The sequence below is a fragment of the Falco naumanni genome, chromosome 6 (assembly GCF_017639655.2).
Source record: "Falco naumanni isolate bFalNau1 chromosome 6, bFalNau1.pat, whole genome shotgun sequence".
NCBI lineage: Eukaryota > Metazoa > Chordata > Aves > Falconiformes > Falconidae > Falco > Falco naumanni.
Window position 1 is genome coordinate 59,269,377 of NC_054059.1, and position 24,115 is coordinate 59,293,491.

General features: G+C 39.6%; 1 protein-coding gene across 1 annotated transcript in view; it reads right to left on the reverse strand.

Moving 5' to 3' along the window:
* Nucleotides 1–619: 619 nt before the first annotated feature.
* Nucleotides 620–24,115, reverse strand: part of CLVS2 (clavesin 2) — a 51,514-nt gene continuing 28,018 nt past the window's right edge. The window contains exons 3-5 of the mRNA XM_040599332.1: nt 8,675–8,785; nt 5,442–5,662; nt 620–907 (exon numbers count right to left, since the gene is read on the reverse strand). Of these exons, the coding sequence (XP_040455266.1) occupies nt 820–907; nt 5,442–5,662; nt 8,675–8,785 (420 nt within the window). The 3' untranslated portion in view covers nt 620–819. The remainder of the gene's footprint in view (nt 908–5,441; nt 5,663–8,674; nt 8,786–24,115) is intronic.

Genomic DNA, 24,115 nt, shown 5'->3' on the forward strand with positions numbered 1-24,115 from the left:
TGTCCCACATTACAGCACCCAGATTAGGGTAACAAGCCTGGTTATTTGCAAACTGTAAATGAAAATTAAGGAAGAAACCTCACAGAGCCATTACAGCCCAACAACAAAGCTATCAAAGAGTTGGTTCCAGCTCATCTGTTATCTTTTTCACAATGCTACATGATTTATGCTAATTCACAACCCTAAACCACAATGTTATTTGGGAAATCAGTTCCCACAGTTAGGAAATATTCTACTGATTACAGCATCTCCAAGTTCTTGTATTCCTTCTTTATCTTTGCACATTACATGAGCATTGCAGAGAGAAAACAAAACAGCAGTCAATACACTAGCTGCAATATGGCTTCCTATGAGAAGGACAACATTTAATTGGCTTTGATATTTTTATTCGTCCAGTATGTGTTATTTTGTGTGTGTGTGTGTGTATGTGTGCGTGCATGCACACTTTTTTTTCTCTTTTTTATGGTGCACTTCACTGACATATTTAATAGTCGCTCATTTCCATAGCATTTGTTTACCATAACTTACAAAGTCAAATCAGAGGATTATATTGTATTTACAAACAAGTTGGCACTTACAGAATAAATTATTGATTCCTCTTTATTATTTTTTTATTATTATTTTCCTTTTTCCTCCTCTTCTTTTTCACCGAAGGGCAGCCAGAATTCAGGCAGAACAGTAAAACTTGATGCCTGCTGCCATTATGCTACATTAACATGAGTAAATAGGATTCCAGCCAGTACACTCTTTCCCAATGGTTTGCTTGTTGCTGAGAGGCAATGCCTTCCACCTCAGTTCATGTCCGATGCTCAGGAACTGTTAGTCAAGTGAAAGCAAAGGCTGCATGTTATCTTCCTCGTTCTTATCCATGTGTTTCAGCACCCCAGGATCCACAACTGACTGAGACCTGCAGGGGGATAACATGTTTATTTGACATTTCTAGATCAAGACAAATGACGGTAAACCTCAGCTTTCTTCCGTGTATTTGACATTTCTGCCAGGGCTTAAAAATAATGGTACAGCATTACCCAAGCATCTGATCATTGCAAATGGTCAGAAAATACCCTCACAGAGTGATTACATGGGTTTAAAGGACTCAGTGCTGGTTTGCGGATATAGTGGATTCTCTTTTCTTTGGTGAAACAGTAAAACAGGGTGCATCCTCCGCACACAACAGAGGGCATGAGAACTAAGCTGCCTTTTGTACTGACTTAATGACTTTCTCTGCTAGAGGGTTACATGGCACCAGGGTGATAAAGACGATACAACTCAGCCATCCAGGTGGCTAATGGCACACTGCAATTAGTAGCATGTGTTAGCTGGAAGCACAAGATGCTTCTTTTCTAAATAGCACTTAGATGCAACAGTATGAGATCCTAAGCCAACCCTGGGGAATCCTGCCGTGGCCAGCAGGATTTCTGGAGCAGTGGACACATCTGTCAAACTCACTTAGCAGCTCAACTAAACAGAGCAGAGAAGGATGGTAAGGGTAAATTCAATGATGACTGTAAAATTTTTCCAGGTTCTCTGATTCAGCATAAATGCATAACACTGGTACTGATACCCTGCAACAGCCACATGTGAGGGAAAAAGAGGAAACCCCAACCCCCAGAAAAATCAAAATGCTGCATTAAAAACAAAATTTGAAGTCTTACAGGGTTCGGTAAAAGCAACCCTTGTTAGACGTTTCCTTTAGTGAGAAGAACCTCACGCTAGAAATGCCTTTCTCTTCTTTTCTGTAAAGATTTGAAATGGCTAGAGCATGTGACAACTCTACAATGTAAGTATCTATTTCTGACCAGTGAAAGCACACTGAGACTGCAGCATGGCTACAGATTTGCCTATTTGGGGGGCTACAGCACAGAGAAAAAGCTTTACAAATTTTGACATTCCCAAGACAAACATACATAGCCAATCCCCCACTCCTATAAACTGGCATCCTCTACTGAAAAAAATGAATGAGGCTGATAGCAGGAGACAACGTGGTCTTTCTCAAAAAATCTAAAGAAAACCTTCAAAAACAGAAGAAAAAATATCTGAATTAAAGCATAGGTGAAAACTTTAAACACAAGGATATTTTTTAGTATTACTTACCACATTCTCTTACTAATGCTAAAATCAAGAAAATTAGCTTTAAAAATCTCATGCTCTCTCTTGTGATAAACATAATTCAAATTTTTAATTAAAACTTACAATACTGTACAATAACCGTCATCTAGAAAGCTGGTCAGTTCCTCAGGCAGAAAACTAAACCACTGAATTAAAAATGCTCCTTTAAAATCTTCACAAGGTACCGTGTCAATGCAAAGCTGATTGAAAATTTACTGGTGAAAAGCTGTTACTCCTGAAAATTCCAGTTCATCAAGATAAAAAATGCTGTGGAAGCATATTAATTTCAAAGGATTCCCAACCAAATGTAAGTACTAATAGGAGACTGAGCCTCTTCCTCAGCTGCCAATGTCTGAGCAACCAAGCTTTCCAGTTCTCATCTGGGGAACTGAAGGGGAGCCGGAAAGGCTGCAAACCTGCCCTCAAATTCCCCATAAGACGGTTTTGACCATAAATTTGGCCAAGGGCTCCAAACTCCCCAACGCCAAGGCAGATGTGAAAATGGAACTACACAGACCCTGATCTATGGATTGTAAGGTCAGGAGCTAAATGCCTTGAAGAAGAAGGAGAAATATTTTTCATTCAGTTTTAAATCAACATTTAATGTCATGTTTCATTTATTTCAGCAGCAATTCTGGAACGAAGGTATGTAAAAGGAAAAACGGTTGTGTAAGTCTATAGCACCTTACATCTACATCTGCCAGATAACTTAACAGACATTACTGAATACATTCTCACAAAACACAGTAGGACAAAGTTGTGCTACAAAGTCCCACTGCAGAGGTGAGGAACCAAAGCCACACAGTGCAGATTTGATTAACACAGACATCTGCCCTGCAGGGTTAGGTGAGAAGAGGATGCAGGTCTCCAGCTGGGTGTCTCAGCCATGAGAGCCACGGGGGGACACAGCCGCAGGCCAAACATGCTGAGACAGCTGCAATGGTGCCATGTGATGTGAACGTGTTCTCCCCAGAAGTTTGTGCTACAGGTGGGATTAATTCCTCCTTACCTCCTCTACCCTTCTCACAAACAGCCTTCCTTTCAAGTAGAGGTCACCCAATTCACTAAAGGTTCAAGGAGATCTAGAAGAATGTCAGTGATTCATACAGGGGCAAAAAATGAGTAAGAAATAAATTCTCAGCAGAATTTTGGTTTAAGAAGGATATTCTTTCAGAACAACTAATTTTAAAATGGCAAGCCAAATTAGACAAGATAATTGCTGGAGGTCTGCTAGGCACGTGAAATTTGTTCTAAAAAGTTCAGTACATTTCATTGACTTACTTTCATGGTTTTTTATATGTTAAGTAATTTCTTCTGTACTAACATACCACACTGAGTGTGGTTTGAAACTGAGCGAAACAATCGATTAGGTTCCAAATTCAAGTTAAATTTGATTTTTAATGGAATAGAGTTTATCTGTTTTACCTTAACTTTTCTATTTCTGTTTTAACAGTCTGTGCACTTAATACATGGAAGTCCTGAGACACTGTGTCCATCTTATCACCATTCTCTTCTATTTGGTACTAGCACAGTAAGTCTACTTAGTACTTTTTATACCCAACAGCAGGGAAGGAGGATTCCAGCAGGTGCTGCAGACACACTAACTGAAAAAGAATTTGAGAAGGTCAGGAAGTTTCAGCTCAATATTATGTAGATACAAATTTCAACATGCTTATTTTCTGCAGTATTTCTCCTACTGTGTCGGGTAACTGAGATTGAAAGAATGTCAATTTGAATCTTACACTGAAGTGTACCTCTGCATGAAGGATTTTTCAAGCACAAGTTAAATGAGAATAAAAATTCAAGAAAGAATGACTAATCTGGTCAATCCACTGCTTTTCCATTTAATAATGCGCTTGCCCGGGATAGTCTGGAAAAGTCTGCTCCAAAGGGTCTTGTCACAGACCTTCTCATGGTTTTTTGTTGCATGCTTGGATGAAGCTATTTACTCTCATTACTTCATTTTGCAACAGTAAGACTTCGACATTTCAGCTCCTAAATTCCACTCTTCTCTCCAAGACAGCTTCTCTATTGACTCATAATTCTTGTATATATGGTGCAAACCATATATAAATATATTGCTCACTTTTGCCCTTCCCTTGGCTCTTTATTGTCCCATTTTCTCAAATACTTGTGTTAATTGCATCTTTGTCATATGGTTTCAGGACCCTTTTTAACTTCTCCTTATCCTACTTCATTCCCATCCAGTCCCTCACTTTTCCCTTTCAATGAACTGATGGGTTTTTTCAATACAAAATCCTTAAACTTCACTGCTTTTTTTCTTTTTTTATTCCTATGGCAATCTCCTCTTGTCTCCTCTCTATTTCCCGAAAAATATCTCCCTTTTAGACTTCACTGTCCTCCCCAAGCTATGCAACATTTTCCAGCCAAAACCACCTTCCTCGACGAGGAATCTGAAAATACTTTATCCTGTTTCATCTGCTTCCAGACTCTCTCTCCCTTTTGCATCAAATGCCATCTCCTGAAATTGAATTCTCAGTTTAGCATACTCTGACTTATTTTAATGACTTCACATATTGTTTTCCGTCCTGTCTGTTCTTTTCTGAGTCATTCCTAGGCCTACCACTTATGAGCTGCACTCTGACTTTTGCTGTCCTGCTCAACCTTTTCTGTCATCCTGCTGTCATCTTTCCCCTTTCTCCTCTACTGCCCTGGCAAGGTCGGACCAGGTTTACCCCTCCCAAGTGAATCACCTCACTGCTTCCATAGCTACTGGAGAGGTAACTAACCTCTTCCTATACTTTATTTCGAATGATAAAATGCAGTAAGCAATTATACTGTATCTTCTCAAAAAGAATATCAGAACGCCAAGATGCTTTGGCACTGATTTTTGCCCCGGTTCTCTCCTCATTACATTTTCTTGTGTTGTGTGCAGTCACTGTGACTGACAGTTCAGATGCTGTAAATGTCCTGGCACCTACAGGATGGTGGATACCAGGCACTGGGCTATGAGATCAAGGAAGCTAAGAGCTATCACCACCCAGCTGGATAATTGTCCCCAGTTTACCCTCTGCAGTGAGGCTCATTCCAGTTACTGCTGTCTCTCGCTGTAGGCTGGGGTGGGATATTAGCTTATTCCAAACACAGTACTGTAGACACTGCCTGTATGGCACCACTGAAATAATTAGCTGCACTGAGCTCACAACTCACATGGGTAATAATCAACATTATGGTCTATAATCAACAGTGATCTTAAGAAAGGAAAAAAAAGAATGTCCCTTATATATCATAAACCTGCAGCTTCATAAAAAGGAGGGAGGCAAATGTTAACCTTATGACAATACCAGAAGACCACAGTACTTTTAACCCACCTTTTCATGGATTTAGGAGAGAGGTCCTTTTCTATATCCTTTGCAGGAGTGTTGTAGGAGTCCGCATTGCATTCACTGTCATCATCATATTCATGGTCGAGCAGTGTTCTTGCCCATGTCCCCATGTCATAGGGGGGCAACATCCCTCCAAACTCTGAAGGCAGGATCTCAGGGTGTATTAGCTGATGCAGGCTGTTGAGGTTATTACCATGCAGGAATATCTGTACGTACACATGCAGGTAAAAACAAAGCGGTATCACAGAAATTGTCAAAGCCCAAATTACATCATCTTTATTAGAGGATATAGTACATTTTCAATCTCCTGGCTGTGTTGAGCTAACAGAGATGGCCACTGAGGCAACATATTGCCTCTGCCTTAAGCATGGACATACTATGTTCATAAACCTACAAAGTGATTAAAGCATAAATGACCTAAAATATTTGCAGTACAAGGGACCTACAGAGGGTAAGAACTGATACCTGGTAACTACATGGATGGAAGAGTAGATACAGACTGCCTGTCTCTTGTGATTTGCTCTCCCTAACCCTGTGGATTAAATTAAGGGAACAAATTAAGAACATAAATAATAAAATTAACATTCACCATATACATTAAGGAATACATACAGACTTCCTGCATCCAGCCATGAGCTCTATCAATAAGATAAATAGTGCAGTGTACTGAAAACTCCACTGGAAAGATTTTCTTTCTTAATATGGTGGTACCAGTAACTACCATCCATACTTGACAATAGATAAAGTAAGTAAAAACAGTGAAATAATTTCCGTGACAACAATGAGGGAGCAGTTGATGGACTATTTTGTATTTTACATCAATGTTTTGGCAGGCTGATTTTCATAAATGCTTTAAATTTATATATAAATATGTGTAATAATATGACATCTATGTATATGAATACTTGTATTTATGTTTGTGTTTAACCTTATTGTCTCTCCACAGAGATCTGGTATGTGTGACCAATGAGCACTAGAAACAGAGCACCTCTGGATTCGGACAGCCTTCTCCCAACAGACACTAGGGATCTGCAGACTTTCCACTGGGAGGAAACATCTGCTCTTGGGTACGGCTACACAGACAGCTCACAGCACCTATTTCTAGACTAGCAAGTAAGATGGGCCAGGATCCACCCTTTGGGACTAGGAGCAAGTGCCATGGCACAGTTCACATCCATATGGTTAAACTCCTTTCAGCTCACCTCACCCATACTGCTCACTGGTCCATGCCATCCCCAAACTGTTCCTGGGCAATGCCTAGGAAAGTACTAGCTGGCACCGGCCAGTGCCCTGCCAGAAAAGTGTCCATATAGTTAAACAGCAGGAATGGCAACACCCAACACTTTTTAATTGACTAGCACAGAAGCAGCCAAGAAGGCAAGGTAGGATGTTGCCTCCTAACAACTGTATGCTGGCTTTCATTCCCCACAGGGCAGGCGGGGATGCGACTACAGACACACATCGAGCACTATCAATTCACATTCCACTTAACCTTGCAGGGACTCCTCTGGACAGCTATACCCCTAGCATGATTTTATCAAGAGCTAAATTCAAAAGGCAGAAAGAGAAAAAGCCCATATATACGCTTGTCTTGTATTGCTTATTTCAGCCCATCTTCCAGTCAGCTGTGGAGACAGGCAGCTTAATATGACCATGCAAACACAGTAATGTTCTTTCATCTCAGAAAGGAATTTATCCTTCTGTGAAAGAACAAATACTAATGGCCAGCGTAATTTGTTTTATGGTGCCTTTCCAACTGAATGATTTAGCTCTTAGCAAATTTTTTTATACATGCCTAGTACTATATTTATCTGAATATAGCCATCAGTCGCAAACCTACCAGGCACATTAAAAAAATACAAAATAATTCAGGATAAACAACAGATAAATAATGAGCCTGATAAAATTCAGAAGAGAATTTTTTGGGGGTTGGGTTTGGATTTTTTCATAATCATTCATTCTCCCTCTAATGGACTATCTTAAAGCTGATTTTAAATTTTATGTGCTGGGCATAACATTCTGACACTAAGATTTGGACTCTAAATCAATACTTAACCAAACTACTTCTTATAGGCATTCAATAGTGACAAAAAATGTTTGTAAAAAGTCAGCATTTCTGAAAATATATGCCACTGATTTGGGTGTCTAAATAAAAATTTAGATGTTAACTGATAATCATCCATGTTCAACTGCCTTGTCACTTATTTTTCATGGTGTAACACGCCCATGAGCTGTACTTTACTACCTGGTTATGCATATGCAGCACTTGACTTAAAAAGGCCTCAAACATACCTGGCACTATAATGTTCTTTGTTGAAGCTGTAGTCAACAGAGTGCAACTGAATCCTGCAAAAAGGGTTTTCGTTTGCATATTTATAACAGATATTACATAAAAGGCTGTATGATCTATAGTTCAAAAATCTGTGAATACCAGAGGCCTCTCAAGAATAATCTGTCAGTAAAAAACAGCTAAACACAAGGATCATTGCGGCCTTCTAGACTGTGTTTGAGGAGAGAAAATACAGAGCTGCTCAGAGAGCTGAACCCATAAAAAAAAAAAATCTCACATTCTTCATAGTGGCTTTGTATGTGATGCTGATTGTGTTTTCCTGGATGACAAATCTCCCATTATACAAATAACACCATCTTCTGGGCTATCACCACCAACCTCTAATTTAATTGCACTGATGCAAATGCTGCAAATTCAGCAACGTCTCAGAGACTGCTCATGCTTATGCACAGATGCATGCACACAAATTTCCTTTCATTGGCTTTCATCCAAATCAGTATTTGCAAACTACTATATACCAGATGTGTACTTTAGTTCATGCTAATGTCAAGGAAGTCACACTAGGAAAGGACTTAATACTCACTACCTCTGTTCTTAAAGAAAGAGAGAAATAATTTTAACAGAAATTGAATAGAATTGAATTAAATAGAATCTTAATATGAACGGTAATGCGGGCAGTATTTTTTTATACAACCCCAGAAGAAAGCATATGTTTACATTTTTAAAATACATTTAAGTGCACTGCTTGACTGTGTCCTTAAAGGATAATGCTGTATAAGTTTCTAAAAAAGTTAAAGATACAATGCAGATGTATTCAAATGCTTTCCACCACTAGCAAGATGATATATTGTGTATATCTACTTTATTAGAGCGTGATACAACTGCTGACTACAACTGCCAGATAATAGACAATGAAACAGAAGAATACCCTTTTTCGTGTCTTCTCCTTTAGAAAGGGCCGTATAACTGTGTAGAGGGCATGGATGTACCACGGCTGATTGACGAAATGTATTCCTCCAAACCGAGCTGGAAAGCTGTCCTGTATGTCATAAAACAAATGCATACAATGTAAGTTGACTCTTAACAGAAGTTGCATATGCACCAAATCTTTTTTTTTTTTTTTCCTTCTGAATGCTTTCATTTTAATAATCAATCTTAAACAAGAAGAAACATTCTTCAAAATTGTGACCTGTCAGTTGAGTTCTAACCTTCCGCACCAAAGAGCGCCACAGCCTGGACAGAGCAGTGAGGAAGCGTGCTGAGACAGCTATGGTATTCAAATAAAGGCACGGCATTTCTAACTTTCAGGAATGCTTTAAACATTGATGACTTGCCCATAATTCATCTGTGCAATATATTTTTCTCTTTTCCACTTCTATGGATTTTATTCATTTTTAATGGTAACCATCTCAACTCTTCCAGTGTCACTGAAGAGCACTAGAAACGTTCCTCGTTTCCACCTTAAAAAAAAAGTGTAAATCTAAACTACTGTTCAAAATGTCTCCAATATTATCCATATTTCATAAAACTGAGAATGCATTAAACATTATGCATAAACTGTTATGCAATATCCACGACAGTAATTCTTGTCACATAGTCAGGGGCCTTCTGGGAGCTTGAATGTAAGGATAGCATATCTGTATTGAAGTAATGACTTTTCTTTTTTCTTGCTGAAAAACACAAGGGGCAGACTAGGAAAGATTCTGATCTGCATTTTCGATTTCTAAGTCAAGAGAATATGCCAGAGGGTTTGACTGTTTGAAGAGGGCAGCCACTCTGTCCTGAAATACTATTGCCAAATTCATCGCGTGTCCTCATTTTCTGTTTGCCTGGCTGATCATGTGCACAAACAACACAGTAAGCAGCTGCCATCTCCCATGTTGCCGAGAGTTACAGCACTGAGCAAGGAAGCAAGAGGTGTAAACAGGCTGTAAGTCGATGCATGTCCCCTTTTGTTTTCATGGGTTATGTCAGAACCTTCTCAGTGTTTAGGTATACAGACTCACTAAATTAATCCACTCTAGGCATCCATGGTAGTCACTTAAATCAAAACCGGGTTGCTCACAGCAGCAGCAACTCCTGTTTGACAATACAGGTACAAACAAGGATGTGCTTCCCAGCTATGCCTCATCCTCCTCCTCCTCCTCCTCCTCTGTGGATGCAGTAAAGGCAGCTTCAGGTCTGCGTCAGTGGGATCAGAGGCTCAAAAGGAGGCAATCAAACGATTAGCCAGGGCACTCTGTGCAAACAGACATCTTTTGCCTCCTCCAGAGGCAAGACAGCAGGCCATATAGAAGCATCCAGCAGTCTTAGATATAAACAACAAAGCACCATTTGAAGCACACTGATTTAAGGTCATACAGCACACAGCAAAAAAATGACCAAGAAAAAATCATAAACTATATTAACCAATCAAAAACTGTCAGATAAGGAAGGCAGGAACCGTAGGAAGGAAATCTTTCATGAAATGTCTCCAGACAGGATCATACTTTGAAAAAGTGCGTATGCCTAGAAACCTCCTTAGTTCTGTGAATGTGTCCAGATCTGTGGGAATAATGAAGCCTGAAGAGGTCACTTGCTCCTCTCAAATGTACAATTCACATACTGGCAGGCACTCCTAACCCAGGGGGTCTTTACATCAGGGTGTCACCTGCCTCCAAAGTGCAGCAGCTTGGTGGATCAGCAGATGAGACATTTTCCATCTGGGAGGAAATACCTTAACAATAATCTACAGGGAGGATGATAGCTACAAACATGCACCACTTACATCTGGCTGGCCACAGCACAACAGTCAATGCAATTAACAGTCTATTTTACAGATTTTCTCCAGAAACAATTGATTAACAACAGCCTTGAAATAAAGCAATCCTACTGAAAGACTGTGTTACAGAAGCCTCATCTTGCTAAATGCCTAGTTCCTGTCAGCGCTGAGTAAATGCCACAGGACGGTTGATAATTTGACATGTAATTCACCCTGTTCAATATCGTAAATCCCTGAACACCATTTTGAGAACATAATCTCTGATGTACAAAAAGTAGTAAATTATGTCCCTATCACAGCAATCCAACTAATCCATTAGGAAGGATAAATCACTGGATGCCACCTTAACCTTTAGCTGCAGGAGATACCATTCATCTACAGAAGGCTGTGTTTCTTTGGATTATCATGGCTGTTGCTCCAGAAGAAAAGTCCAGTGCAGCATGCTCTGTACCATGCACAAAAGAGCATACACTAGAGCTGCAGAAGACATCTTTTCTAGTTTCACCCAGATGTCTTTCAAGATCTCTTCAGAGTTAACTCTGAAATGGTAATTGTGCTAAGCCTCCTGAGAGTCAACCACTTTTTATAATGTAGGCACTAGGGAAGACAGCAAAGCAAACCAGCCATTCCTGGCCACATGCCTTCCTGCATGACTTTGTAGGCTTTTGAATTAATACAAGTGCCCCAAAACTTGCATGCACAAAGTTTTGAAATATTTGTTCTTTATTGCTCAAGAAAATGTCTCACACAGAAACTGAGGAAAATTTGTGAATGAGAAGATCTCAGCAGGCAACCAGCTGTGCGCACACACAGATTCAGAGCAGAGCGCCAAAGGTATTTGTATTCCACCACAGGCTCGGAATGGATGACTTGTCAATACTCAGTATCTTTACAAAGATATTAAATTTCAAGCAGATAAAAGGAGTTGCTTTAGAAAGTACCACTTTAACACTTCCACTATCTTTTCCTACATCTTGGAAACCATTTATGTGGAGGATCATGAATATATGTGGAATGAGCCTCAAACAGTAGATGCCACTTGATATTAAAAGGCAATTTGTCTCAGCGTTTTTCAGCAATTCTAAAAGCATTTTCCAGAACTGACTAAAGCAGTTGGGTATTTATCACTTTCTGTGACTGAACTGAGGTGCCCAAATTCAGGAGTGCTTTCTAAAGTGTAATTAGGACCCCCCAAAATCTGGGCCCGGAAAGAGAAAGGGTGATTTGATCAGAATGACCCTTCATTGTACACAGTTCTGCAACTAGAATTCAAAAGCTGCTGAATGCAGATCCAAAACCCAATCTCAACAGCACCTGGTGAGAAAATAAAAAAAGCAGAATAAGCAACTACAGCTGCTGGAGAAATTCATGTCAGAAGGTTGTCTGACTCTTCTCAGACATATCTGACTTCCACATGGGAATCTGCCAGACAGATGGCTGTCCTACACAAACAGCAGGTACGCATTTCTTCCAAATCATTGATTCTTGTGGTTTTTACATAGATTAAGTCACAAGCCTGGTGGCAGTCACAACTGCCTTTGAAGACATATTGTACTCAACAGAAAAACCTGTAGCCCATGAATCACATGAATTCTAAGTAAAAGGAATCCCATGCCAAAAAACAGTAAGAAAAGGCGATCAGCCATGAAGCAAGCTGTGTATTTGACTGGAAAAGTAATAAATCTGATGGGGTATTACCAAACCACTAAAAAGAATTAATTGTATATATACACCGTGTGGATTTTTTTTAGCATTCATAATAACCTCTGTTTATGCAGCAGAAGACAACCTAAGCATGCGTCTGATGAACACAGTTTGGGACACGGCCACACCACAGACACTGGCAAGCAGGTAGTTACTCTTATGGACCACAGTCCTTGTGATACACAGCTTAAAAGTGGCAACTGTGGGCTGCCAAGGAAGAGGCAGACCGCTACTACCGCTTGCAGGACAGGGATACTACCAGTGCATGGCAGTCTCTAACATTTATAAGCCAGCACTGGAGAATGATCCCAAGCAAACTTCCTCACCAGGTTTCCATCTCTAATGACATGGTTCTGCTCAGTCACAGCACAGCAGTTTTACCTCTCTGCCACACATCATTTATATGACCTGTCTCCAGAAGCTTCCTCTCCAAGGGCCCTGATGCTGTTGCCTGCTACCACCCTGGCACACGCTAAGAAGCCAGGTCTCTACTTGCCAGGCACCACATCCCACCCTGAGCTGGGCTTGGCCATACCCTAGGCCAGCCCTCAGAGTTTCATAGGAGGACCTGTGCTCTGCTGTGGCCAGGATAATTTACAGCACTCATAATTGCAGCACACATAATAACAGCAAAACCAGTATATGACATTTTCAACAGCACCTAAGAGAGGGAAGTGCCAAATTCCTAATGAAAATCAGTGTGAGTCTTAGTGGTGTCAGAACAGTTACCATAGAGATAATAAAAATGACCCACCTTTTTCATCGTTACCAAATACGAAAAGTTAAAGAACTTCTTAAAGCCCACATCACCCTCCACTCCCTGGGTATCGTGTCTACATGTAAACCTCTGAAGTCTACTTTTAAAGAATCAGCCCCCACAGCTGAAATCAGTACTGGAGTCAAATTTGTGTGCACAGTTCTTAAAAATGTAGGCTCAGAAGCTGCTGGGACCGCTGTGGCTCCAAAAGTGCATTGGCAGCCCAGCCACATAAGAACCTCACAAGCATGTTGTACACCACCTGCGAAGAGCCCACCGAGAAACACCTTGCCACATGCTAACACTACAAGAGTGCTGGGGCACATATACTCCGGGGTCATGTTTGAGGGTTTGCTGTCCTTAGGGGCAGTGAAACTGGTTTTACGGACATTAGAGGCATCCTCCAAAGGACTCTCTAAATAAATATAATGAATACACTCACACGCTTTACTTAAGACTGCACTTGAGTGCTGTGATGAATTCAGGCCACAGCATCTGCAGGCGACAAGAGGCTACAGAGTCAAATTGTGAAAACTGTACTTTCATAACAAAAATTACAAGTACAAAGATAGCATATTGAATTATTAATATCATAAACATCACTTAAGCTATTCCTGAAGATAATAAATTCAGGTCTCCTCCAGCTATTCCAAAAAGTCGAGCACTTCAGGGAGAAAAAAAACACAAAAACATTAGGATGAACCAAAATAGCATTTTTAGAATGGAAAGCTCCTTTAAAAGGACACTGAAACATTCTGCCTGATGCAACATGCAGCACAAATAAACAATTTCTAGCATGTTAAAGAGGAAACTATGGAAAATTACAGCAAGAAAAGGCTCTGATTCGAAGGAATATTTCACTTCCTTAATACACCAAAAGCTGAATTACCAGAGGAACCAAGAGCCACTGCTGTCCACATCAGGGAAGTAAACCCCAGTCTTGCTCCCAAACTGTAACTTTCACTGAGGGTATGAAGAAACAAGGCATTCCTAATAGCAAACTTCCTGCAGGCATCCATCCATGACAAGGGTAATTGCAGTGTCTCAAAACAAAATAACTTGTGTGTCAAGACTGACCACCTGTGCTCAAGGTATGGCCTTAGACTGGGACACAATCCAGTGGTATGGTAGGACGAGAAAGAGATGGAAAAGTGAATCTGTGGATTCTAAAATAATTTGAATCGTTTTGTTTATGAAAACAAATACTGGAAAACAGATGCTATCTATAAACACACGAGGGAGGTGAGGAAAGACCCTTTCAAAATAAAGGACAACCTAACTTATTTTGAGACAAAGATTACTAAATGATGAGGAAGCTAAGCTTCAGGTTGTCTGTAACAACAGGGGACTTCACCTCTGTCCCTCTGTGTAAAAGCTCTTTAAAGTTGAGATTCAAAAAAAATCCCAGGTTTCAATGGTGGTGAAAATTCGTTTGATCCCTGGAATAGCTGCATTAGTGGCTTCCCTCTGTAAGCCTACGACGTTCTCTCCTAGCTAGAGAGGTTCATTTTCATTAAACAATGCTGAACCATTTCTAAGACAAAGAGTGCCCAAATAAATTTTTGTTACTGTGTTCAACCAAAAGAGCACTACCTAAAGGCAAATTAACATCATTCAGTGACATTCCTACAAAATAAGATTTAATTATCTAGAACTGGATGTTGTCATTTTGCTAAGAAACTTCCAGTGACGCAATCTGACTTTTGGCAGTCCTCCTTTTCATTTCTATTAGTCATTTTATCTTACTGCTCATATAGGAATACATTAAATTGAATGAAATGAGAAGAGATATGGTATCCATCCAGTGAGAATATTGCTCTTTTTATTGAAGTAGCTGTTTTAGTTTCAAATAATCTTCCAACTTTCATTTTAATATGCTACTCATACAATGGTTAAATTAATTAGGTAGACAGGGATTTAAAAGCCATCTGACCATGTGTCTGCATGTTTATATATATATATAGTAAAATTAAAGATCCACATGAATTTTGTTTTTTCACTATTTGGATTAAGTGCTCAGATCCCTCTCAATTTTTTAATTAGATAGGCTTGATAAAGAAAATATTTTGTAAAAAACTTCTCATTGTCACTTGAAATTACTTTATTCTTGAAAATTAACTTCAAAGAGGTTTGGGGCTGATTTTTTTAAAAGTTTTAATCAGAATTTGTGTGAAATTCTTTAAGCAATTTTTGCTTGTTTTGACAGGGGCGTGGAGTTTTGGGTATTTTTCTTCCCCTTGGCTCATGTGTTTAGTTTGAAACTGGAAAAATGAAGGCTTTAGTTTTAAAAAGGAACTGAAAAATGCTGTTTTCCAAGGACAATTCTATCTTCAGCTACCAACACTGTCTTTTTTAAGTCTAAGTAACACTTCATTTGTAATGGGAGATATTAAAAAGGGGGGAACTTTTCACAGCTTGATGCTGTTTTCCAAATTGGCAAAGCCAGAAAAACAGTAAGAAAAGATGGTAGAAGTAGGTTTTTTTGTAGTGTTTTCTTTCCCCGTGATGAATATCATTCTTTACAATAGGCAATTATCAGATGGCGATTTCTTCTGTGGAAATTCCCATAGGGGAAAAAAAATCCATTTTCCAGGCAGCTTGTGAATGTCTTATTAGATTAAGATTACAGACAAATGGAAAAAACACTATACTGCAAACTGCTGTGCATAAATATAGTAGCAATACTTTGATAATACTGGTGGAATAAAAATAATGCGGGAAATACACTGTTCATAAAAATTCCATATGCAAATGACAGAAGGCAGAAGTCTTTGGCCAGGGACTGTATAGGAGGAGACGAAATGCCACACCAGCATCTCATCTTGTACCTCCTTCATCCTAAAGTCACCCTCTGTTAGTGAGGTTATTCTGGTGCCCAAGACCACGGACCACAGGATTACTGCCACTATGCCATCCATCATGCAAAAAGCCTCCCACAGCCCTGAGGCCATTTCAAAGAGGAACATCAGTAGTTATAAGACCGCGCCCCTGCACTCCCCCACCCCTTCTGTCGTGCCTGACCAACTTCCAAATGGAAGTAGGCTAAATAGCACCTCATCTAGAATTGCCTTAGGGGAGCTACACTTATTTGTTCTGTTTTATCCAACTAGAATGTATCCTCTTGTGCTATCTCACCTTTCCTTCATAGCTGAAGGAAGGAAGGGAAACCTTAGGATAATGTTAAGAAAAGGATTGAAATAAACAATGATGAGGCAGAAACCATAGAAATAAGATAAAAACGAGGAGCAGGGAAAACAGGAGAGATTAAATTAAAAGTAATTCAGGGAGGGATATCAAGAAATTACTATGATGCACAAGAGAAAAACATATTCATCATGTTCCTTTTCTAGCCCTTCTTCAAAACTTGCACAGAAAGGCAGGGAAAGATAAATATATAGTACTCCTACATGGGGAACCCATGTTTTACAGTCACATGTCAAGACTGATTTTGCAGACCTAAAGTCAAATAGGGTAAGTAAATACCAGATCTTATGCCTTCCACGTAATTTCTGTGTATCACCCAAACTGACAATTTCCCAGAAGAACCTGAGCTAATCTATGAATTTTTAATTCTGGATTGGCTTCTGCCAGCATTTGCAAGAAGCTACATCTGAACTGACTATCCTTAGTGGTATATCAGTATACCTGTCCAGGCAATGGGGCGTGCAGGTCTGCAGAGGGATAGGGTGAACAGAGATACTGCACAGAGGCAAAAATGCAGGTTTCCTTTCATGGCAGTTTTCAAACAACATTGCATAGCTTTGCAGTGCCAACAAGTTACTAAGTTAAAAGATACCAATTCTCCAACCAGAATGTTCACATTTTTTCCCTGGAAATGGAGAATTCTAAACTGTTGTCTACAATTTCATTATCCAAAGTTCGTCCAAAAATGCAACTCTCTGTTTCAGACAGGATGCATTAAAATTGGATTACCATTTTATCAGTTTCAGTTGACAATAATACAATAGACTAAAAACTGTAGTGATTCAAGTTATTTCATGAGCCATATGTTTCCTCATACTATGAGGAATCAATCTCCAACACTGCAGTAGGCACTAAGAGCAGTAATCGCTTTTGCCATCCAATTTTAATCTACCACTCCATGCAAATGAGAGTCCTGAGAATTGAACTGAACTGTAAAATTGGAGGGATAGTGATTTAAGAAAAATCAGCTGAGGACAGCCACTGAGATCTAGAATGCAGCATAATTAAGCTTTAAATTACTGGGGAAATTAAATAACTGACTTGAGATCCATTAATAAGTATTATATTTTATTAAAAGTAGAGGTATCATGAACTATGCAGCACACAAATTTCCAAGAGGTCAGTTCCCAGCAGTACAAAACCATTTCCAGTTCCAAAAAGTGTTCAAATGTCTTTGTCATACTACAGAATGGAGATTTATTTCAGCCTTTCAGCTCCAGGAAAGCCCCAGTCTGAACTGTTCAGCTACACTTTATCTTCACAAAGGTGCTTGAAAAGATACGGCTTCTGTGTGGTAACTCCATCTCAGCTTCCCTCCTCTTCTGCGCTTCTGAATGACACCTGGTGGTACACACACGTAAAATGTTCCTGGGAGCCCAGGGAATTTCAATATTGTTTGAGGGAGAGCTGTCATTCCCGTTATTACTCAGGAGGATTATAAATCACTGTTGTTGAATTCTAACTTCAGGCATCAATCGCCTGTCTTTTCAAAGCCATATAAGCATGGCTGTGTCTGTGTTAGCTGCTATGGAGGAAACCCTGCCAGTAAAAAAAACCAGGATTCACAACAACCGGGCAAATGAATTTATTTGTTTCATTATATATATCTAGGACAAAGCTAATATGTTAACTGTGCTATCAGGATGTACCAGTAACGAAGAAATGTGCTGGTAGAGTCTATCCTAAAATCACACTTTAACTCTTGAAAATTCATATCCAAGGAGCTGGAAGATCAAAATCAGAAATGCAGATCTTTCTTGCTAAGATAAAAGTGGAATCCACGTGAATCTCTTCTCAGCAGAAGAAAATAACAATATCCTCAGACCACACTACACAGATACCCACAGAGGAAAGACCTGACCTCTGAAACCATCCAGAGCGCTGGGTCTAGCGCTGGGCCCCCCAGTACAAAGCGGACAGGGACATACTGAAGCAAGTCCAGCAAAGAGCCATGAAGATGACTAAGGAGCCAGAGCACCTCTCATATAATCAGAAGCAATGATATCTGTGAATGTCCAGCATGGAGGAAAGAAAACTCAGGAAGATCTTATCAATGTATATAAACACCTGAAGGGAGGGTATAAGAAGCCGGAGACAGGCTTTTTTTCAGTGATGCCCAGTGACTGGACCAGAGGTAATGGGCACATACTGAAACACAGGAGGGTCCTTTAGAACCCAAGGAAAACATGCAAGAGTGCAGAGCTCTGAACAAGTCAGACACTGATGAAAAACAAAGTACTGAGGTTATGCCAGGTCTTTTTTAGCTGATATTTTCGAAAAACACTTCACTTTCCAAAGCTGTGCTATTTTTGATGTTCATCATCAGCCAGAGCAACCAATGTGATGACAGGCTTCTCAAACTAAATAAAAAATGGATTTGCAGGTATATGTTAATATTTACCCTATGTAATGTACTCAAGCTGCTTGACTTGCTTGAGATCACTGATCTTTTCATCACAAGTGACTGCCGAAAATGTGTACAGCTTACTCCACCTAAACAAAGGTTTACCTTACTTGAAAACCCTGAAGCTTCATGCAACACACTCTCTGAACCAAGATTTACAAAACTCTGCCAAACCGTCTGCACAATGCTGAACAGCCTCAGTTTCCAAAGGCTGGGAATGAGCTGCTCCCTCAGTTCCGGCTCAACACCCACCTGCAAGCCTAGCTTTTTGGAAATGTCAGAGGGCAACGCAGGCAGCTCATAGACCAGGGAAAGCTTGCAACACTCAGATTAACTCCATTCATTAACAAAGCCTCTAAGAAGTTCAGTTTCCATTTTAAGATCTACTGTTTACTGCGACGCTCTTAGCTCTACCAACGTAATAAAGCACAGTTGCATCTGAAAGTATGTTTTTATGCTCTACTGTTAAAATTTATTCAAATTGTAGCATATTAAGTCCAATGCAGTATACTAAACCAGTATAACCTACTTTTTACAGACAGCTTAAGAATGTGCACAAAAAGATCCTACTTCCTTCTCCTTCCTTCCTGCTTTTCTGACTTGGCCATCTTCTGATTTGCAGCCTTTTCCACAGCACAGCTTAAAATTTTCTGCTTTCTTATAGTACTGTCATCCAGTGTTAGTGGTTGATGCTAACAGGAGAATTAAATCCCCTGTACAGGGACGATGACATATGGTATGCCTGAATAGACTTAATAGAAGGGAGAGGCACCCTGTTGGCTGTCGCTTGCTTCCCATCCATTAGCAGCATACACTGCATCGTGCCACGCCATCCGGCACATACATGCTGTAAGTCACACAACCGTGCAACCACCATCTACTTGTCATTCATGCTACAGCTGCAAACACCCCTGCTGTGACCGCCATGTGTACCTCAAAAGGAGTCTGAAAATACAAAACTCCTCACTTCACTGAGAATATTATTAAACATTAAACTATAAACAGCTTCTACCCCTGCTTAACTGAACAGTCAAGAGTCATTCTTCAGCAACTAAGGAAAGCAACGTATGCCAAGCTGAAGCAAAATCAGAGCCACTGTTAACGTAAGTAGATGTGGCCTTTCCCAACCTGTCCATTTGCAAAGGCATGTCATTGTTGAGGGTATCTGGAGAGCCTGTCACAACACTCTCACACCTCTATAAAAAACAGTTTAAGCAAGCAAAATCTACTGTTAGGTACTAACAGGTGTGGGGTCACAGCAAGAGACAAATACAGACCCAAAGTGTGCAACATTTGCTAGACATAAGGTATTTTCAACTGCCAAGGAACAGAACTGCACAGAAATCTAAAAGGAATGTGTCAAACAGAGTATGCGCATGTGTCTGTGTATAAAAATCATTATGCCTCAAACATCAAATTAATCTCTTAATAATTTATTACCATGGATAATTTGTCAATTTTCAGTAGCCTATTCACTGTAATTTAAAATAGATTTAAGAGCTCAGACTATCAGCATAGGACAAAAAAAGGAAGGCATTTCCTATCTAGGAACCAGAATCAGTTCTTTGTGTCCTACTGGTAGATCAATTATGTATTAGAGCTGCTGCTGCTTGACTTTTAATCCACATTAGTTCACAGACCTTGAGCAAATTTGATGTTACCATATTAAAAGGGGAAAGCACTAGAATAAGCGATGCAGAAGAAAGAAGGAAAACACATCAAGCAAGGGGCCAATTAATCAGCCAAACGCCAACAATGGAGAGACAGGCTGCCTACTGCCAGCACACAGGGAAATAAGAAATGCACAGATAATTCATTTAAATTCCCTTAAATGTAATAAATCCCATTTGGAATAACCATAACATCATTTTTAGTATGTTGCACTGTTACCCTTCTTTTTGCAATTCAGGCAAACAAATCTGCTGATGTCAATATATGTGTACATTGTAGTACTACAGATCTGTAATACCTGTTAGCCTGAATGAACAACAGTTCGAGCCACATTCTAGATAGCAGACACCAGCTGTATGCTTAGCCATTTAAAGATCCTGGCTGTGTATTTAGTGAAAGAGATAATTTAAAGCAGTACTCCAGTCAGCTTTGCTCATTTTGGAGCCCAACTGATAAATCTTCACACATAGCCGAAGCATTAAAAAGTCTTCCATTTTCTGAACACAAATTCCTGCATCATCATATCCACTACAGCCTTTCAGCACTAAAATTAAAAGCAGCATGAATATTTAAGTGTTTTGTGGCAAGAATGCAGCAGCTAAACCTGCCAGTATAGAAAATGCAAAGACGACCTTAGAATTTGAGTTCACTGAAATACAGGATGGAGGGGAGGAAAGTAGATGAAAAAAAAAAAAAAAAAAGCGGGGGGGAGAAATTATCTCAAAATGCTTGCTAGCTATTTCTACTGCCCTAGGAGCTGTAGGTTGAGTGCTCTAAGCTTTCATTTCTGTACAATGTTACTTGGTTGAAATATTTTTCCTACGGTGCACAGTAGTCTCTCCTGGAGAGAGGAACAGATACAGCCTAGAGGTAAATGGGGACGTGAGGTGTCTGAATGCTCCACTCCATACTGGCAGCCTTCCCACACTGAAACATTTCAGGTTTGACCCAATTGATACTTGTCTACAGAAAGAAAAAATCTCTAGAAGGGAGACACTTTACATAAACATTTTCACTTAGTCTTGACGGAAAAATTGTGACTCGTCATAGAAAGGCTATAGTGTCAAAGTTTACAATGTCTCTGCTTAAATTTTTTAAAGAACTACAATGCCCTTGTTTTTGTGCATATGAATGCAACACCTTGAAGCTATACTAACAAATTCTACCCTGTTATTTGCTGTGCTCATACAAAATGCAAACTTATACCAGGATCAGAAACTGAATTTCATGCAGCTTTGATGTGGAAAGTTACGTGATAAAATAAATCACAGACAAGCGTTATTTGTGCGTCCCAAGACACCCTCAATATTCAAACAGATTGCTTTGTTATTTTGAGCTGTTACACTGCTGCAAACTTTATTGCCTAGTTCTGTGACTGTGGCAGACCTCACACGTGTGAGGTGAGGACATGCAGGTTAATCTCCAGGAGGCCACAATGCTGCACGATGGTTTCTGGCAATTCAGTAACTGGTTCCTCTCCTTTGGACTCAGCTCTGACCCAAAGCTCCAGCACAATTGAACAGGACTGGTATGCTCACTGGAGCTGCCAGCTTTCAGCAGCAAAAAAGCAACTGAGGTCTTGACCACTTCTGGTTATACAAAGTCCCATGGTGCCATTGTAGAAGTAGAAGCATTAACCCCAATACCTTGGGCAAACAACAGCTTCAGTAATCTCATTCTGCTTATCTAAATTCTCTCCATACTTTCAGCTGAATTCAGCATTTTTACTGCAGCATTTAGCTGCCTCCAAGTGTCACCAAGCATTGAAAAACATCAGACATGACAATTTATTCAATGCAAAATGTGATCATGTCATCACTACAAACATTTAACACTGAGAAGATACATAAAAGTTAATAGCAAGTGGGTCTGCTGAGCTCAGCTCTGTGACATTCCAGTCCTGATCCACCAGCATGCAAGGGTGAGTGCAAAGGCCTCCAGAGCAATGTTTTCCACATACAGCTTGCTCACTTGAAGTCACTGTGGACTTGCACTAGTTTGACTGCATCAGGTGTACTCCACAATCTCCAACTACAGAGACAGGCCTTGCCCTACTCAAGTGTACTGTAAGAAATACCAAGATACACAAAATAACATTTTACAAAACCCAAGCTGCATCTATACTGCACATTTAACAGCACCCAGAAGCATTCGTGGAAGAGAAACTCAATTATCCATACCGCAAAACTGTTGGAGCAAGTCAAAGCCACGTAGCACTATCCCAAATAATTTTGAAGGTAAGCAGAAATCAGGCACCATTCCCAAAATGCTCCTTGGATATAGCCATCTGTTTAGGTTAACGAAAATATTAATAGCCAGGACATAGCCACTCCAGCAGCAGGGAGCAGCCCTGGGCACATTTAGCTTATTAGTACAGGCACAGTTACACTCTCTTAGAGACATTCTCCATTGGCAGCTGCCCATTATAAAACAGCAATAAAACCATGAAAATATGAAGTAATTTTAAATTATTATGCCTCATACAAAGCAAACATATTCATTTCCAAATGTAAGCTATAGACCTTTAAAATTATATTGATGACACAGATTGAACCTTTTAAATGCCACTAATTAAACAGAGTGGCTACTCAAGCACTATGAGGTCTACTGTGTAAATACATATTAAGGAGTCCTGGGAGCTGTTTCCATCAGTGGAAAGCTGAATAGCTTTTTTTTTTTTTTTTCCAAAAATAGGTATCACACAAATGCTTCTGTTCATATTGCCTGTTGTTGAAACTTTTGTTGTCCACATCCTGTATAGTCTGAAATGGAAACTAGAAATGGCTTCAAGATAAAAACAATTCTCCAAGCAAAATATTGATAATTATTACTTCCTTATCTATAAGTTCTTCAGCATCCCAGTTCCTTTCCTACAGCACTGAGCCAGGTACTGTCATTTATATTTAAGGTAAGTGTTAAGTACGTTCTGTCCATATTCCCATTAACTCAGCAGGTAACTCAAAGGTTTCAGCCTTAAAAGACTGGGATCGATAACAAAATTGGTACCTGGGGAAAGTGAAGGAGCAGAAAGAGCCCAGTTCTGAACAACAGCCGCAAGTGAGGCACACTAGTGCTTGCTGACCAGCAGATCTGGTGAGAGCATGCAGGGGTTTTGGAGAACCTCAGCTATAGCAACATAATTGCTTCTGAGGAGCTGGACACTGCATCAGATGAGAATCAGGGCCAGTCTGATTACAGAAATTAATAACTCCACAGTCAATAATAATCCACATATAGGGTTGTATATGTTGACACCAATAGGTATTTCTGATGGTCTTGAAGAGTAACTCATCTGGGCTATGAGATTCTCCTTTTTCAAACAAAATACTGTCTGGAAATAGTTCTCCACTACTGAGTATCTACTGAATGCTTTTTTCTGTATGAAGCTTCATAAGCATAATAATAAAAAAAAATTATCCTCTATCATCAGCAGGATGAACAGCACAGCCCCAATGGGAATAGGAGCTAGGCTATCAGAGAAGCTGAATTCACTGTAAATAAATAATGTGATCAAGACCCTTTCACAGTTTCGTATTTCACAGGGAAAAAAATCAATTTACAAGTATTTATTTTTGGAATAAAGCTCTTCTTCATTGTGTTTTTTTTGACACAAAAGTAAATACAGATGTAGATATGTTCACAAAATATTAAATTATCTTTTCTAAAGTGCTATTGTTAAACAAGTGGTGACAGATTAATATAACCCAGCATCAAAGCAAAAGCTTGCAACGTGCATTCCACTAGGGCACTAAGTTTATAAAATAAAAACATTGTGGCATCATTAGCAGGCTGTATATAGTTTTATATAGTCCACGTAAAATATGATTCTTCCCTGATCTGTATCTATCATGCTGAAGTGTGTTTTTCA